Here is a 16673-nt window from a genome sequence, read left to right as displayed (position 1 = left end):
TCAGAGAGAACCTTATTTGAATAAAGATGCATATTTTTAGTAAGCTTTTTCCTTTTAATGTGGTACATGTCCATGAGATCCAAGCAAGTGCATTTGAAGTGTTCTTTACCCTCTGCTGCTCAGTTTCAGTGCTTTGGGACCCAGGCTCAGTCCTGCCTGATCCTGGAGTGTTAGCAGCATTCAGAGGCTGAGGCTCTGCCCCTGCTGAAGAGAGAGATGGCTGCCCTTGGTTTGAGATGCACTCAGCCCAGCCTCAAGTCATGCTGTGCGAAGGGTGCACAGCCTCTGTGGCCATCTAATGCAAGAGACTAACCTAAAAGGAAGAGACGTGTCTGAAAGTTCGTGTTAAAGAGTGTCAGGCTTGGCTTAAGTATCAGACACTTGGGGTCAAATGTAAAGTTGTGTGTCACCTTATGAATCTTAGCAGCGAATCAAGTTGCTTGCTGGCTGCTTTGATTGTATGAAGTATCATTTTTTCTGATGTGAAGGTTGCCTCTGTGTCTGAAGTTTTTTTTTCAGATGCCCCGATCTGCTGCCTCCCCTGTACTCTGCTCCTGTTTGGTGCCCACCCCAACCAAGTCAGTCTGTGTCTCTGTGCAGTTGGTTTGGGGTTTTTTTTGGTTGCTGGTGTGTTTTCTACTGTTCTATACAGTAAACTGTTTGGTAACCTCCCTCAGGAATTCCCTCACTGACCATCATCTTCCCCCAGCCAGGAGTAATTTCTCTAATAGGGAGAGGAATCTTTAATTGAATCTATTCAAGCTCAGAAAGACCTAAAATACTCGTTTCTCTCTTTCTGCACTTATGATCTAGTATGCCAACTTATACAAAAGGTGATTCTGCCTAGAGGGAGGGGGGGAGTCTTGGTCCTCCCAACGAACACTGGGATACTTCCGAATGACACGGTTGGAGTTGTCTGTCATGACTGTGTGTTGGGAGCATAGTCCAGAAAAGTCTGGAAGTTAGGATGCATGCCTGCCTGGGAGGCTTTTGGATTTTGCTCTATGATTAGCCTGTTCTGTGGCTGAATTCTCTTCTGGGGTTGGAGATGCCTCTCTTGTTTGGGTACTGTCAGGTGGTTTTCATACGGCCCAGTTCCACCAGATAAACTGGTAGCGAGCCTTTGAGTTTGATTTTGCTTAAGTTAGAGGGAAACTTGCTCTTGGAGCAGTATTTAAATTAAATTTCTAGAAAGAACCCTTTATTTTGATTTCTTGCCTTTAAATTTGGCTACAGAGAGGGGCTTCTGTGCTCTTGCTGTGGGTCATGAGGTTGCCACTACTCCTCAGCAGGTGGAATACTCGCCTGAAGACTGTCCTCCTCCTGAGAGATGCTGCACCGGGGCTGTTTGCAGGACTTTGCCAATGAGAGCAAAGCAGGCAAGGGCTGCTTTTAGCAGAAGGCAAAAGGGTTGCAGGTGATCATCTCTGCTTGTCCGTGTTGTCTCCAGGCTGGGTGTTCACTGTAGAAGCACTGCTGGGCAGTGGGACAAGCGCATACCTGGTGGTACAGGTGTGCAGTGGAACAGCAGTAGCATCATTGGCCGTGCTACAGTCTGCTGGAATCACAGAATCACAGAATTGCAGGGGTTGGAAGGGACCTTGAGAGATCATCGGGTCCAACCCCCCTGCCAGAGCAGGCTCCCTAGCACATATTGCACAGACAGGCGTCCAGATGGGTCTTGAATCTCTCCAGAGGAGACTCCACACCCCCTGGGCAGCCTGTCCCAGGGTTCTGTCACCCTCACTGGGGAAAAGTTCTTCCGCATGTTGGTGTGGAACTTCCTGTGCTCCAACTTGCAGCCATTGCCCCTTGTCCTGTCCCCACAGACCACTGAAAAGGGGCTGGCTAATTCCCCCTGCATTCCATGCTTAAGATACTTACAGATATTAATTAGATCCCCCCTTAGTCTTCTCTTCTCAAGACTGAACAGCCCCAGCTTATGCAGCCTCTCCTCATAGGGGAGATGCTCCAGGCCCTTAATCATCTTCGTGGCCCTTCTTTGGACTCTCTCCAGGAGATCCCTGTCCTTTTTATACCAGGGAGCCCAGAACTGGACACAGTACTCCAGGTGGGGCCTGACCAGGGCAGAGCAGATGGGGAGGATCACCTCCTTTGATCTGCTGGCCACACTCCTCCTGATACACCCCAGGATCCCATTGGCTCTCTTAGCCACCAGGTCACACTGCTGGCTCATGGCCACTCTGTCATCCACCAGGACTCCCAGGTCCTTCTCCACTGAGCTCTTCTCCAGCAGGTCATCCCCCAGCCTGTACCGATACAAATGGTTGTTCCTCCCCAGGTGCCAGACTCTACACTTGCTTTTGTTGAACCTCATCTGGTTTCTCCCTGCCCAGCTCTCCAGCCTGTCCAGGTCTCTCTGGATGGCAGCGCAGTGTCCTGCGTGTCAGCCACTCCTCCCAGCTTTGTATCATCGGGTACTTGCTGAGGGTGGATGCTGTTCCCTCATCAAGGTCGTCAATGAAGATACTAAACAGGACTGGACCCAACACCGAGCCCTGGGGAACACCGCTAGTCACAGGTCTCCAATCAGACTCTGCTCCACTGATCACCTCTGGGCTTGGTCCGACAGCCAATTTTCAACCCACCTCACTGTCCACTCATCTATCCTGTGCTCTCTCAGCTTTGTTATCGGGATGTTGTGGGAGACAGTATCAAAAGCTTTGCTGAAGTCAAGGTAGATGACATCCACTGCTCTCCCTCCATCCACCCAGCCGGTGATGACATCATAGAAGGCTATGAGGAACCAGCACACCTGCACAGTGACAGCTGACTCACAGCATCCCGCTAGCCATCGGCTCTTCTGAACAAACAGTCTCCTCCAAAATGTGGAAGGATGGGAAATAAGGGACATCTCCAGCCATTCTGCCTGTCAGGCTCCTCAGAGAGGCAGCAGCCTGAACGGGAGAAATCTCCGGGTGTCACAAAGTCAGACTGACTTTGCCAGGCCCATCCTGAAGTAAGTCTGAGGTAGGAGCAGTTTTACCTTAAGCATAAAACTAATGCTGGACCTTTAGGGGTTTAATTTTGCCAGATAATGAATCTTAATTAAGTTTCTGCACTCAGCTTCAGGCTAGGGACTGCTCAATTTCAGCATTTCTCACTTAAACTGGGATTAGCTGTCCAGTGCCTATGATCCCAGTGCTTTTAGCCATTTGGGCAAGTACAGTTCAGTTTTGATAATCAATTTAGATGTTAGATGTAGCAAGTTGACTCTTCCCACAAGCTCTTGCGAGTTTTGCATAGTTCTGAAGGTGCACAGTGATTACATAAAAATAAATTTTAATTTAAGAAAGATGCTTTTAGGTATTTGTATACCAATGCAGGTTTTTTGTGATTCAGAATTCTCGCTTCTCAAAGATTCTCTATTTCAAAAAGAAATGTAAGGTTTCTCATTTAATCACTAATAATCCAGGATTAGAGAATGTCCTGCTTGCCTTTTTTAAATTATTATTTAAATAGTAACAGGTCTGCTTTAATTAGAAAGGCTCTAATACAGATCAAGGCATTAGGCAAGCTGGAATCCTCCCATCTCAGTGAAATTATGCGAGTACTGGGAGAACCATTTGGATAATCAAAATTACAGAATGTTTCATTAAGGTGCACACAGTCACAGTACAATGCTCAGAACCCAATGTAATGAACTTTGGAGAGCTAGCAGATGACTTTCCTTCCCAACGTAGTCTGGTGTAGGTAGCAGATCCTGAGAACCTTCACCTAAACAGCCCTGGTGATGTGGATACAAGTTTGAAAGATGAGGAGCTGCACAGGCAACCCAGGAACAGCAGGTACCGAGGCCGTATTACAGCGTGCAGCATCAGTCAGCTCCTCCGGTGCTGACACTGGGTATTCTGTGCAGCGCCAAAGTGGTGGTCTGGGAGTCGAAATGAACTCTGGAATATAAAGTAGGAAGATGTGATTACTCCACCGAAGAAAAAGAAAAGTAATGATAGCAGCAATTCATCTCAGACAAACCAACCTTATGAAAAGTGGGAGAAGAAAAATAACCCAATGTGCTGTCTGTCCCACGTGAAACAGCATCGACAGAAAGGACTGGGGTTGTTTTGCTTAATGTTAATGAATTCCAGTTTTCAAATCTCATTTGATTGTGTAAATCCAAAAGGGTTTTCTGCACAGTAGCCCGAATTTTACAATTTTACCACGGCTATTTAGTCAACCAGGATTTAAATTCAGATCCTTTGTGTTTCCAGGGAATGTTTTCATCACTGTGAAAGTGAGAGTTTCAGAACTGAAGAAATAAAAATGCTGTTGCACGCTATAATTGATTTTTGTGTGTGCACAATTAGCTTAAGGTATTAATATAAAAAGTAGGTAGCTGCATCTAATGATTTTTTGGGAGTAATCTGAACCATCTGCCTCTATATATTAAGGAGTTCACTCTTTAATCCAGATTATGGCTGACAAACTGGTTTTGTCATTCACGTTTCACTAGCATTGTGCCCTTGAAGAGCTGATGTGGCTGTAGAAACTCTCTTGCTTACAATTGTTGGGTTTGAAAACATTTTTAGTTTGGTGTGGCTTTCTTGTAGTCACTTGCTTGTAGCTCCTTTTTCCTTGAGAAGATGGCCTTTCTAATGAAAAGTATGTTGAGCAACCAGGTAAAGAATTTGGGACTTGGAGGTGGAGGGGAAGAAAGCAAAGAAGAAAGCACTCCTTCTGATCCAGCAGCAGCTGCAGGAATGACCAGAGAGGAGTATGAGGAATATCAAAAGCAAGTGGTTGAGGAGAAGTGAGTACCTGTTCCCTTATTAGCAGTATGGGGCTGTTTCTCGGTAACTCTCTGCAGATAAACTAGCCCAAGAAAAAGCCAAACATTCAGCTCCTTCCCCTCCACACCCCACACCCCCCCCCCCTTTTCTTTATGCAGAAGAATCTTGGCTAAAGAGACTTTCCAACATGAAAGTTCACCAGCTGGAAATGGAAATGATAAAATATTATGTTCCCCTTCCTCCCCCCCATCCTGCAACTCTCTCCTACGCTTCCCTTCTATCTCCACACTTTGATATGCTGGATTCATTCCTGGTTGATGTGACTTTATCTATCAAATTTTTGCATAGGTACAAAGCTGCTTGTAGTGTGGAAAGTAAATCGGAAATGTGCATGATTTGTTCTCCTACAACTCCATGTGGAGTCCACTTTCAATCCATAATCTTTTATTTGTCCACATGTATTGTGGCACACGTGAAAAGTAGTGAGTACTGTGTCAAACGGACGATGTTTACCTAGAGAAAAGTCTTAAGATAGTTATTTTTTGTGGTTGCATTTTCAGTTATGTTTTCTAAGATCCACTAAGTAAAGCAGAACTTTCCAGCTGATTAAATTTCATTTTATTTCATCTGTAATTATCACCTTTGCCTCTCACTGTTTTTAACTATCAAAACAGAGGTAAAATAAAAGACTCACTGTGCAGGAGTCCAAATCATGCACAATTATAAATAAAACAATTGACTTTTAAATCTCAGATGCATCTGTCCCTCTAATGGTCAATTACATAATGGTTGTGTAAATCCTTCGTGTAAGATGATTATAGGTGAAAGGTTAATGACTGACGGAATTTGAGGTATCTAGGGCTGTATTTAGCAGCAGCCATTTCTACCACCAAACCTCAAATAGGTATCTCTTGGTTTGGGGTAAAACGCAGAATGTTTTGCTGTGCATTTTGCCAGGGGATGTTTAGAAGAGAAACAACTACTGGCTAGTGGGAAGGAACTTTATTGAAGCCGAGAAGCAAAACGGGGGTTCCTGGGAGAGGGCAGATGTTTGGGAAGGGAATTATTTCAAGTACGGTACGTGTCCATTACATGCCAAGCTACACCAAGGGAGCAGTGCAGGAGTACCTCTCAAAGCACACCTTGAAATGACGATAGGAACACATGAAGCACTGTCAAAGAGAAGGAAGTTAGCTGAGGGCAGTGCAGGCTGGTGTGGCTGAGTAACGTGTCAGAAATCTGTGTCAGGGGAAAGCGTCTGCTCCAGGGTGTTCTGGGTTTTACCCAGTTTTTGGCTGTACAAGAGTGGAGGTCGGAGAAGAAGCTGTGCCTCGTGGCAGTCACATGCGGGCAGAGTTTGGCCTTTGATGTGTGACCATCCTGGCTTCAGGGGCTTCTCAGGTTCTGGGGTCGGTTTGGGACTTGTTGCTGTTAAGTGCACACAAAAGCCCAGGTTGCTGTTTCCCAGGAAAGTGTGTACCACGTGGAACAAAGAGGTGGCTTGTGTTGGCAGCCTCCAGTATGGCCACATAGAGTTTGCTTCCAGCACCCCGAGAGTGTAGGCTAGGAGGGAGCACCGCTTTGTGCTACTCGTGACTGGCACTGTTCCCTGCTCCCACGAAGCTTTGTGCCTCAGGGAGTGACTTGGTCCCATGGAACAGAAGGGTGTAAGGTTGGGCTGGACACGGGTGCCCAGGCAATGGCAGGAAGCTGCTGAGTAGGTTTTGCCAGGTCGTCCTGCGATGCCAGCACAAGCAAGGAGCTCAAATCTGCCCTGCAGCCTTGCAGGATGCCTAAAGGGACAAGTAGTGCTGGGTCAGGAGTGGATCCAGGGGCTGGCTGTGGCTGCTGGCGGCTCCTCTGAGGCAACAGGAGAGGAAGGTTGAGATAGAGAGGGAAGGTATGCCAGAAGAGCTGGGAAAAAAATAAATCTTCCCCTCACTGACAGGCTTCAAGAGGCTTAAGACGGCTTCCAGTTAACATCAATCTCTTCTTTCTGGGTGTGTGGTGTTTGCTTTTTTTCTCTTTTTCAGAGAGACAGAAACCCCAAAACTCATCTGTGGAAGCAGAGGAAAAATAACGTTTTGTCTTGCAAGTAGCTTTTATGTTAATAAACATATTTTATGTGAACAAAATAAATGTTGCCATAGAATTTCCATGACAGTGCTTCTGGGGAAAAAAATTAAAGGGAGAGGGAGGAAGGTGAGTGTTATCAAATGGTACCAAAACCACTTGAGGAGACACATTTTGCAAATAAATACATAAGAAATCTCACCAGTAATTGGGCCAACCAGTTCTTAAATCTAATGAAAGCATTTTATAAAGTCACAGTTAAAAGAAGCGTTTGTCCCCACAGGGAAGCTGTGGAATTAATTGCCATAGGATGCTCTGAAACAATAACAGGATACAGAAAGGACTGGGACCATCATAGGTGACAGAGGCCATGCTGGGCTATTAAAGACAATGGTGTAGCGTAGATTTCCAGCTCCACTGCTGATTTTTGGAAGCTGGGTGTTTTTAGTACAGGATGCTTATCTTCCACTCTAAATTCTTTCTCTAAGTGCCCACTAGTGCCTGTTGTTGGAGATGGGTCTCTAGGATAAGTAAACTTCTGGTCTGACACCAAAAGACCATTCTGCTGTTGGGGGAGGGGATTATGTTGTGTGTGTGGGGTGCATTTATAGGATGAGAAGGTCATGTTTGCTGAACAGGAGCTTTTGAAGGCAGCTAGCTGAGTCTCTAAGTGCCCCAATGAAATAAGCAAGGCCTAGGCTGTTCCTCTGTTCTGTATAATGAACTTGGTCACTGTTACAGGGAGCGATGGCAGCTAGCTCAGGTGCAAACTCTAGATGAGGAGCATCGGCGTATCCTTCATTCCTTGCAGGACTCAAGGGAACTGTCTTGAACACGAGGTTGAGGCAGAGGTCTGGCCTCTTAGCATGGCATTACTGATACTGCTTCTCTGGGCAAGTTCCATAACTTTGGGAATGACTCCCGCACGTAGCTTTCTGCAGCCATGCAGCTGGGTCAGCACAGAAGACTGCATTTTATTAGTATCTTGAAGAAACATTTTTTCTGATTTGCAGGATGGAAAGAGATGCAGCGTTTGCCCAGAAAAAAGCAGAGCGAGCCTGCCTGAGGGTTCACCTGAGAGAAAAGTACAGACTCCCTAAGGTAAGCCTGTAGTTTGTGATCTCACCTAGTTCTTTCCAGTGTTTTTCTGATTAATTAAGATGGAGGAAGGTAAAGAATCCATCTTGCCTAAATTTTGCTGCTAAAAAATTGTAGTACTCAACCCAAGCAAGCCATTCAGGAACTCTGCCATCAATGGAAGGAGAATGAGGCATTTCTAGCCTCACCTATCCAAACTTCTGAACAGGTGTTTAATGTGGAGTTGGGTCACCTTCCAGTGGTTCCAGAGATTGTGTAATCTGGTTCAGACCCTTGTGAGAAGACAGTGGGATCTTTGTTTCTTGGACTTACTGAATTATTCTATTAGGTATGTGCATAAGGTGAGTTGACTTCGTGTTCCGACCTCTCACATTTTTTGGTTTAGTCTAATACACTGTGTTACTCTGCACTGTTTGCAGAGTTCTCCAGTCATTCTTGTGAAAAGGGGGAAAGTTGAAGAGCTGCTTCCCCCGACTCCAACACAGACATGTAGCCCGTGTGTTCCCCCAGCCTGTGATACCAATGGGAGTCTTCCCTCTGCTGAAACCTGGATTGTGTCCGTCCCCAGACTCGGGTCTGTACGTGAAAAAAGCTTATTTCTGCAAAGTCTTTGGAGGCTCAGGTTCACACAGGCTCCTTCTTCACAGACTGTTAAAAGGTCATGGGAGCTCTCCCAAGGAATACCTAGCCTTAGGTTGGTTTGGATGTTCTTGGCCTGGTCACTCCTTCAGTGCTTGTAAAAGATCTCCAGAGAGATTTGGTTTTCCAGCTTTGTTAAGACATCCCTTGTGTAGGGTTATGTCAAATGTGGCCTCAGCAACTCGCTGAAAACTTGAGCAAATGCCTCCTGGAGATAACGGCTGTTACCCGGAGTTCTCCGGTGGTTTCCCTTTGCAGACCGCATTAGGACGGTCTGATCTGCACTCTCTCTGTTTGTCAGCCCGTCTCCTGCAGCCAGCAGAGCTCAGGGCTCGCTGCTTCACCTGCCACAGGAAGACACGGGCTTCTTTGTGTTTCAGTGGCCTCTTTGGTACCACCCAGCCTCCAGAGAGGAGACACTGAGATACATTTCACTAAAAGACGGGGTCCCTGCTCTGTGGTGTGGTCTGAGAACCTGCGAGCAATATCATTGAATGTTTATGGGTTTTCTGTGGCAAGCACAGCTGACAACTAAAATAGTTGCAGCCATCTCTCCTGAACTTTTTCAAATATTTCCCACTGATACATCAGGAATGCCAGGACAGGACCCAACAAGTCAAGCAAAACAAAGTGACTCAGACTCAAAGTAATTCTGTAATGTAAACATGATTGTAAATCGTGTATATATTTTTTCTTAGAGTGTTAGTTTGACCTTTTCTGTAACCCTGAGCCATCAAAGGCCCTCTAGTGCCGTGTTCATAAAACTGCACCACTCTTAATCTGCTTGAACCCTTGAAGCAAATTACCATTTGGAGGAAAAGTGGCTCAGCCTTGTGACATAGATAGAATTACGCAGCCTGCATTTACCCGGGCAGGCAGGGCCCAGTCATAATCAGGGATGAAAACCGTTTTTTCTCTACCTTTGAAAACATGGGGGTTGCAACCTAAACCTGGCTAACTGGCCTTCTGAGAGAGAGAGAGAGAGGTGCCATCTTCAAAAAGTATGGCAGAATGTTTTGAGACAGGTACTGGGTGGAAAAATGTGCTGTGGGGAAATCCCAATTGATCTTCCTCTCCGTGCTTTTCAAACATGTTGGTCCTGAGCACAGCTTTTGTAAGCAAATTCAAAGTGGATGTGGTTTTACAGAACTCACTTCAGACTAACAGACAGGCTGCAATGGACAGGCTGCACATATTGCCTGTGCCAGCACAGGCTCTGGTGTATGTGCAGGGTGACGTTTGTTCCAGCAGCAGATGTGTGAGGGGATTGTTGGCACTCACTGGCAGCTGCGGCCTAGCATCCGCAGGCCTAAACGCCCCACAGCTTCAGATTGCCTCCAGAGAGAGTATCTGTCTGGAAGAGAAAGGGATGTGCGTGGAGAACCAGGGATGTATGTTAGCTCTGTGTATGATTGGTGTCGTGTATCAGAGGAGAAGCAAGGGCAGATTATCCACAATGCTCTTTGTATTCATCGGTCGCAATATGCGATTTGTTTGGGGCCACGGGTGCTCAGCATAGTGACAAGACAAGACAGAGGAAAACATCCTGAGGGCAACTTTAATTACAGAAAGATTAATTATGCAAAAAAATGAAGTACAAGATTTTAAGTGGTTGATTGGATTGTAGGGCTAAATCTCTAAACACCAGTGTTTTAATTAGCAGCTGAGCAGTAAAATATCATTAGGCCCTGCTTTCCATTTGGAGGCGTATGCTGAGGCAGCTACTGAGCAGCGTTTCCCCACGGCCTCACCACACTCTGCAATCTTTAAATCCTGAAAAGGTGGCTGTTTCAAAGCCCGAGGGACACTTCTGTGCCCAGCTCTCAACAAACAGCCAGTGGAACTGAGTGTCTCTGGGTTTGAAAGTCTCTCATCCCTGTTGCTTTCCTCAGCTCTGCGATGGTGTTCAGGTCTCCACCATCACCCCTGGCCGACGTCCGACGAGTGCGCTGCCGCCTCATAGTGCCCCAGAGCATGCTATGGTGATCTGTCCCATCTCTGGCAGGATCGTGGCTTTGGTGTACACAAAGTGCCCTTTGGGACCAAATTCCAGTAATAGCAGCAGAAGGTTTGCCTGTGAGGTAGGAGAGAGCAGAAAGCCAGCAAAGAGGATGTTAAGCTTGTGCTCAGCTTTGCTGGGTTGCAACACTTGCAAGTACATTTTGCAGGATATGCTTTCCTGCACCTACCTATATAGCATTTTGTGGGTGGAGGTCTGCTTTCCTTTCATCAGCCCTTATGAAAACTTGTGTTATATCAGGAAGAAAATGAAATTATTACCTGCACACCCCATGCCTCTGAAAAAAACTCAACTCTGTGGTGCAACATGATGGCAGCAGAAAGTTCTCAGACCTGTGATAACACTTCAATTATTTTGAAAAATGAAAGCTGTTTCAGGGACAAAGCCCCTGATGTTATGGGACAGAAACCCTGAATATTACCAGTATCAATCACTAGCATGCACTGCAAATGAAAGCATGAAGTTCAGAACTAAGCGGGGCCCCCTTTTCAGTGTGAGTGCTAAAGCTCCGTGCTATCTGGGACAGATTTATAAGAGAAAGCAGTCCCTTAATGAACCTAATCCTATTAACAGAATTGTCAACTTCGGTTTGTCATCAGAAGGATGCAGCCATGAGATATTTGATCTATGGACGGTTTTTCCATCTTCCATTCAATGCATCACCTCCATACAAGATGTTTAGAGAGAGAGATACATATATATAGAAGTACATACGTGTCTTAATTTTAAAACAAAACAACACCCAACAAAAAACTAAGAAAACCCACACCTACAAAAAAAAAAAGACCCAAACCCACTGACCTCTTTTATTCACTTATTGCCTTTTTTCCTAAGCTGTGATCCAGTAATCAATTAGCTTCTGCAAGGTCTAAACACAGGGGCTGGATGTGGTGGTGTCTGTGATGCAGAAGAGGAGCATCTTATCACAGGCCAGTCCAACCTGTCCAAAGACCTCACCTGGAGCATGGCAATCTCTCCCCATGGGCCCCACCACCCCTTTCACATCACCAATCTGCACGTATATCCACAGTGCTGCCTCAAATGCCACCGCTCTCTGTCAGTGTTGTTGCATCAGTGCTGCTGTTCAAATGTTGGGGGCGGTGGTGGTGCAAGATATGAATTTCTGTCACCTCAGGAAGGGACTATGCCATCTGCTCCAGGCAGGTGGATCCCTTCCCCTAGTCAAAGCCCTTCTGCAGGCATTGCTCTGCAAGATTCTCGGTTACTGAACAGCAGGGTGTATTTTTGTTCGCTGGTATTTAGAGGGGAAGAGTATTCAGATGCAATCAGGTGTCTTTTCAGTAACAAGTGCTGCTAAAGGCATTAAAAAGGAGAGCTTCTTGCCATCAAAGGGACACGTAGTCATGTAATCTTGAACAGCTCTTGCTCTATTGTGCTGTGATGGAATATTGTGAAGACTTGATTTAATGAGTAGCACGGTTAGTTCCAGAGTCGAAGGATGCGGTACTGCGCGCAGCCCTTCCGCACGCTCTTGCTGTGCCACAGGGATGCCTATTGACCTGCCAGAAAGGGAAGTTTCTCTCAGGAGAAGCTCTTTAGCACGTACAGGCTTCAGACAAGTATCTGAAAACAAGTATTTGCAAAGCTTGAAGAATTCTTTTGCTGAGTTAAATGTTTTCTTAGTAGACCAGAGTGAAACAGCAGTGGATCCACTGCACAAAAATGAAGTCATTGGGAAAGCAGATGTCAGGAGGCAGTGGGATCAGGATGGCTCCCCAGGAAGGGCCTGGCCAGGACAATGGGGGACCCCTCATCCACAGGCACAGCCCTGCAGGCTTTGAACACAGCAGATGGTGCTGGGGCTGGCAGCAGGGTCCAGCGACAGGGAAGGCAAAGCACGGTCCATCCTGAAAAACCAGTCAGTTTGCTGGGCTCAGCAGGGGACCACCTTGGCACAGGCACGGCTGGGGTGCAGCTTAGGGCAAGACTGGGGGCCAGCAGGAGATGAAACAGGGTTTCTGGACCCTGAGGAGACGGGGTTCTCACTGAAGCCCATTTGGACAGTGGCATGAAGGTACCCACAAGGCCCTGACAGCTGGGGGACTGAGCAGTTTCTGCACACCTTCCCTATGCTCTGAGCTGCCATCCCTATGCAGGGATGGCACAAGGGGGTGCTTGCAGGGTGGGGAGGCTGCTGGTTCCAACCAGTTTGTACCTATTTCCGAGGATCCTGCTGCCCTTGGATGGTGCAGGTCAGCCTGGGGCTGCTGTATCTCCACAATCCTATGCACAGATCCAGGCAAGATGAACCCTTGACTCTGTAACTGGTGCATTGCAGGCGATGAATCGTGGGTCTGGATTCAGCTCCTCAAGGACCTCTGCACATAGGCATGGGTATGAGGGTAAGTTGGCCATAAGGACAGCAGTACGTCACACAGGGGTGCTGGAACAGTTTGTCTCCCCTGTGGATTAGCCTGTGAACTTTGATCTCTTTTGTTGGCAATCGGACTTCATATAAACAGAAGTTTAAACTGCCCATTTTCCGCTTACACCTGTGTACCATGTATGCATGGAGAACTCTGTGTTATATTGCACCTGTAACAGCACAGATCCGAGTCCGACCACATCAGATGCACGATCAGGGTCAAAGAATATTACCAGGCACTAGGACTCTCTCGCCTATTGAATTGTCAGAATAGCGTCTGACCCAGTTTTGGCCTGGGCACTCTCCCAAGCAGTTCCCAGGGCCAGTCTGGGAGCTAGGACAGGCATTCCCAAGAGGCAGTTGGATGGGACCACCCTGCGCGGCGGGGCGAAAGAGTTCAATAGCATCGCAGTGGGTTTGTTCCAGGCCAGCTGGCCTTGGGGCAAGAGACCAGTGCCAGGCATCTGTAATTTACTAGAATAGATGTTGCTTCTGTGTTCTCAGAGGTCCTATAAAGGTGGCTGAATGCTTGCAGAGACCTGAAGACCATGGGGAGTGAAGTCATCAAGAGAAAGAACATTCAGGCAGTCCCACTGGTGTCCAGAGGGGCTTTCTGGCCCCAGATGTCCTGTCCACGAGGCTTGCTTGGTTTGGGAGCTCTCTATAGTTTGGGCTGGGTGCATCCTGGTGCAGGGTAGTGCCACTGTCCCTGGGGCAAGAGCTGCTCCCCCCTCCCTGTGTGTGCTGGTTCAGTAGGGACCTTCACACCCTGCTCACACTGACGGCACACTGCTTCTCCAGCACCACGGTTCTGGTCCTGACTCTCAGATGGAATGACTGGAGCTGTAGGCTCTGTGCTCGGACACTTGCAGCATGAGCTTGACTTTAAGAGCATCCCGTGGGAAAAACTTCTGATCTCTCCTGGTGAGAAAACAAGCTTATATTGTTTCCACCAGGCTTAAAAAATAACAACAACCCAACAAAAAACAGGTAAAAATCAGACACTTAGTGCTACATTTCCATTTTGAATCCAAGTTAAAAGGACCAGATCTGTCAAAGTTTAGAAGAAAGAGAAGAGGGCATACATATGGAACATGCTGCAGGCTAAACACCAGGTGGGTAGAGGGAGGTGGCTTGGGCAGAGCTGTGCTGCTTTGGACTACATCTGGATACATTCTTTTTTGGTCAGAGAGCGCTCTGAATGCCCCAAACTGTGTTGCGCATCACATCTCAGGCTTCAGTAGGACAGGGGCCTTTGGTGCAAGAATGTGCTGACGGTTGTTCTCGTTGCCCAATGTATGGGTGTCTCTCTAGGGAACGTACAGTCATGAGCAGTGATGATGAATTCAGCTGTAAAAACCTCCAAAGGAAAGACCATGAGTGATTGTCTCCTCAGGGGACTTTCTCAGTAACAAACACGGTGACTTTCTTTACTATCCTCTACTGCTACTGGGGAGAATTTCAAAAGGGGCCATTCCTCTGATAGCCAGCACTTGCTGATTAAAAGCTTAATGCCTATTGTTCCTGCTACACAAGCAATAAAGAATGCGTCTGCTGATTGGGGTGTTGTTTCTATCTCCCACAGATCCAATAGCAGCCACCCTTAGGCAAAGGGGTTGAGCCACCCTCGCCCAAATCAGCCACCAAGCAGTAACGATCACGATCATGATCATCTTTCATGTATGCTCCATGCATACATAAAAGATACAGGCAGAGATGGGGTTAAAGGGAGGAATGGTTATTGCAAATATATATATATATATGTGGCTGTAAACAGGGGCTATGCAGTCATGCATCCCCATCTGCCTGTCCTTCCTAGGGCCTGAAACCACACAGACATTGCTCACATACGTCCTCCCATTCATTCCTGCATTCATTCATGCAAATCCAAGACCCCTCTCACTCTCAGAACCACCTCCTGCTGACAGCGGTGCTGCTCATTCATATCAGGCCTTTGCTGCTGTCATGCTTCATTTTGGAGATGTAATGAGGCATTAATGCTTATCTTTGATGTGTGAACTGTGTCAAAATAACTTGTTCTTCTGAGCTCTGGATCCATCAGAACCCACCACAAAATATGAACAAAATCACCATTGTTTGAAGAATTGACATAGCCCCACTGACACAGCGTTCCAGCGGGCAGGCAGGAAGCAAGTGTGTGTAGCACTTACTGCCTCTCAGCTCTTGTAATTGCTTAACCAGTTCCTTGCCCTGTCTCCTTTTCCTTCCTCAGACTCACACCCAACCTCCATCCATGCTTTTGTTGTCCAAGTCCTCCTATTACTCCACTTACCAGCACTGCAGCCGAGCAGCCCCTGCCCTTCCTCGCAGCTCTGAGATGCCAACCAAAGTTTGAGACATGGTTTGGATGTGGTTTGGGGAAGATGGAGACCTTTTCTCCAGTAACTCTGTCCTAAGATGAATGCATCTTTCTTCAGGAAAGCTCCAGTTTAGTGGTGATATCTAGAAATACCCACCACCAAATGAATAGGGGAACGGCAGCCACAGAGTTTTCCTAATGCTATTGCATCATCAACCAAGTCACACAGCAGACGACAGCCTAGGCAGTGTACTGCAGTGTCTTGGGTGGGCACAGATGCCTTATGGTGGGTTTTCTGCCGTATCTACACGCATTGCAAAGCTTTCTATAATGGTGACTTAATGCTATGGAAACCCTTCGAAGAACTACAATTCAGTGTCTGAAAAACCACAGCACTTGAACGGGGGCCAATTGAGCCCCTGAACTCATACACTGTGTCTGAAAACATTGGCTGAAGATCTCCACATGTGTGTCGGTGGTTCCCCCAAACAAACAAACCAACCAACCAACAGGAGACCCAGCAGCAGACCCTGGGGACGCAAAAACTCTCTCACATACTGTTCTTACTCTCTGCTTTTTTTATCAGAGTGAACTGGATGAGAATCAAATACAGATGGCTGGAGATGACGTGGGTTTGCCAGAAGACCTTCAGAAGATGGTGGCAGAAGACCAGGTAGAGGAAGAGGACAAGGACTCTATCCTGGGACAGCTGCAGAACATCCAGAATATGGACATGGATGCAATCAAAGAAAAGGCACAAGCCACCTTCACCGAAATGAAACAGGCTGCTGAGCAGAAATGTTCTGTGATGTAGAGGAGAGACCACCCTCCCAGGGTGGTGGATCCAGGCGTGTCCCACCAGGGCTGCAGAGGGAGGGCTGGCAGAGGGATGCGCTTATCTCTATAGTGTTAAATTTAAATATAGAAAAGTGAGAGAGAGAGAGAGAGAGAGACTTCAAAACACTGAGGAGGGGCATCTGACATCCAAATTTATGTGCTGACTACTTAGTGTGAACTTGGAACTGTTTCTCATATTCTAACATAACATTTTTCCCCATGGGGGGGGGGGTGGGAAGGGAAAGGCTTAAATAAAGATAATATTGGGGAAAAAATGTGCCTTTTTTCCATTTTTCCATCAGTGATCAAAATGCTATTAAATGTCACAGCAGTGACCATGTGTGATAGCCCACGCAGCCCTTGTGCGTGGCTGATGTGTGCCATGCTACTCCTGAGGGGCTCAGTCTATGAAGCGAAGGATGTTGTAAGCTGTCCAGGAGCTAGCCTGAGAACTAATTTGCAAGGGAATGCATGCAGCACCTTCCTACAGGTTTATCAGTCTCTCTTTCTCTCTTTCTGTCTCCGCCAATCAAGTAAAAATATTCATTT

General features: G+C 46.9%; 1 protein-coding gene across 1 annotated transcript; it reads left to right on the top strand.

Annotated features, from left to right (window-relative positions):
• Window positions 1-4604: 4604 nt before the first annotated feature.
• On the top strand, window positions 4605-16101 carry CPLX4 (complexin 4; the record flags this gene model as incomplete). Its single annotated transcript, XM_084279008.1, has 3 exons — window positions 4605-4771; window positions 7838-7925; window positions 15874-16101. 3 exons carry the CDS (start codon window positions 4605-4607, stop codon window positions 16099-16101), a joined length of 483 nt encoding a protein of 160 aa, XP_084135134.1.
• Between the last annotated feature and the right edge of the window lie 572 nt (window positions 16102-16673).

Source organism: Gallinula chloropus (genome assembly GCF_964237585.1).
Source record: "Gallinula chloropus genome assembly, chromosome: Z".
Classification (NCBI taxonomy): domain Eukaryota; kingdom Metazoa; phylum Chordata; class Aves; order Gruiformes; family Rallidae; genus Gallinula; species Gallinula chloropus.
This window is presented reverse-complemented; position numbering and strand designations above follow the sequence as displayed.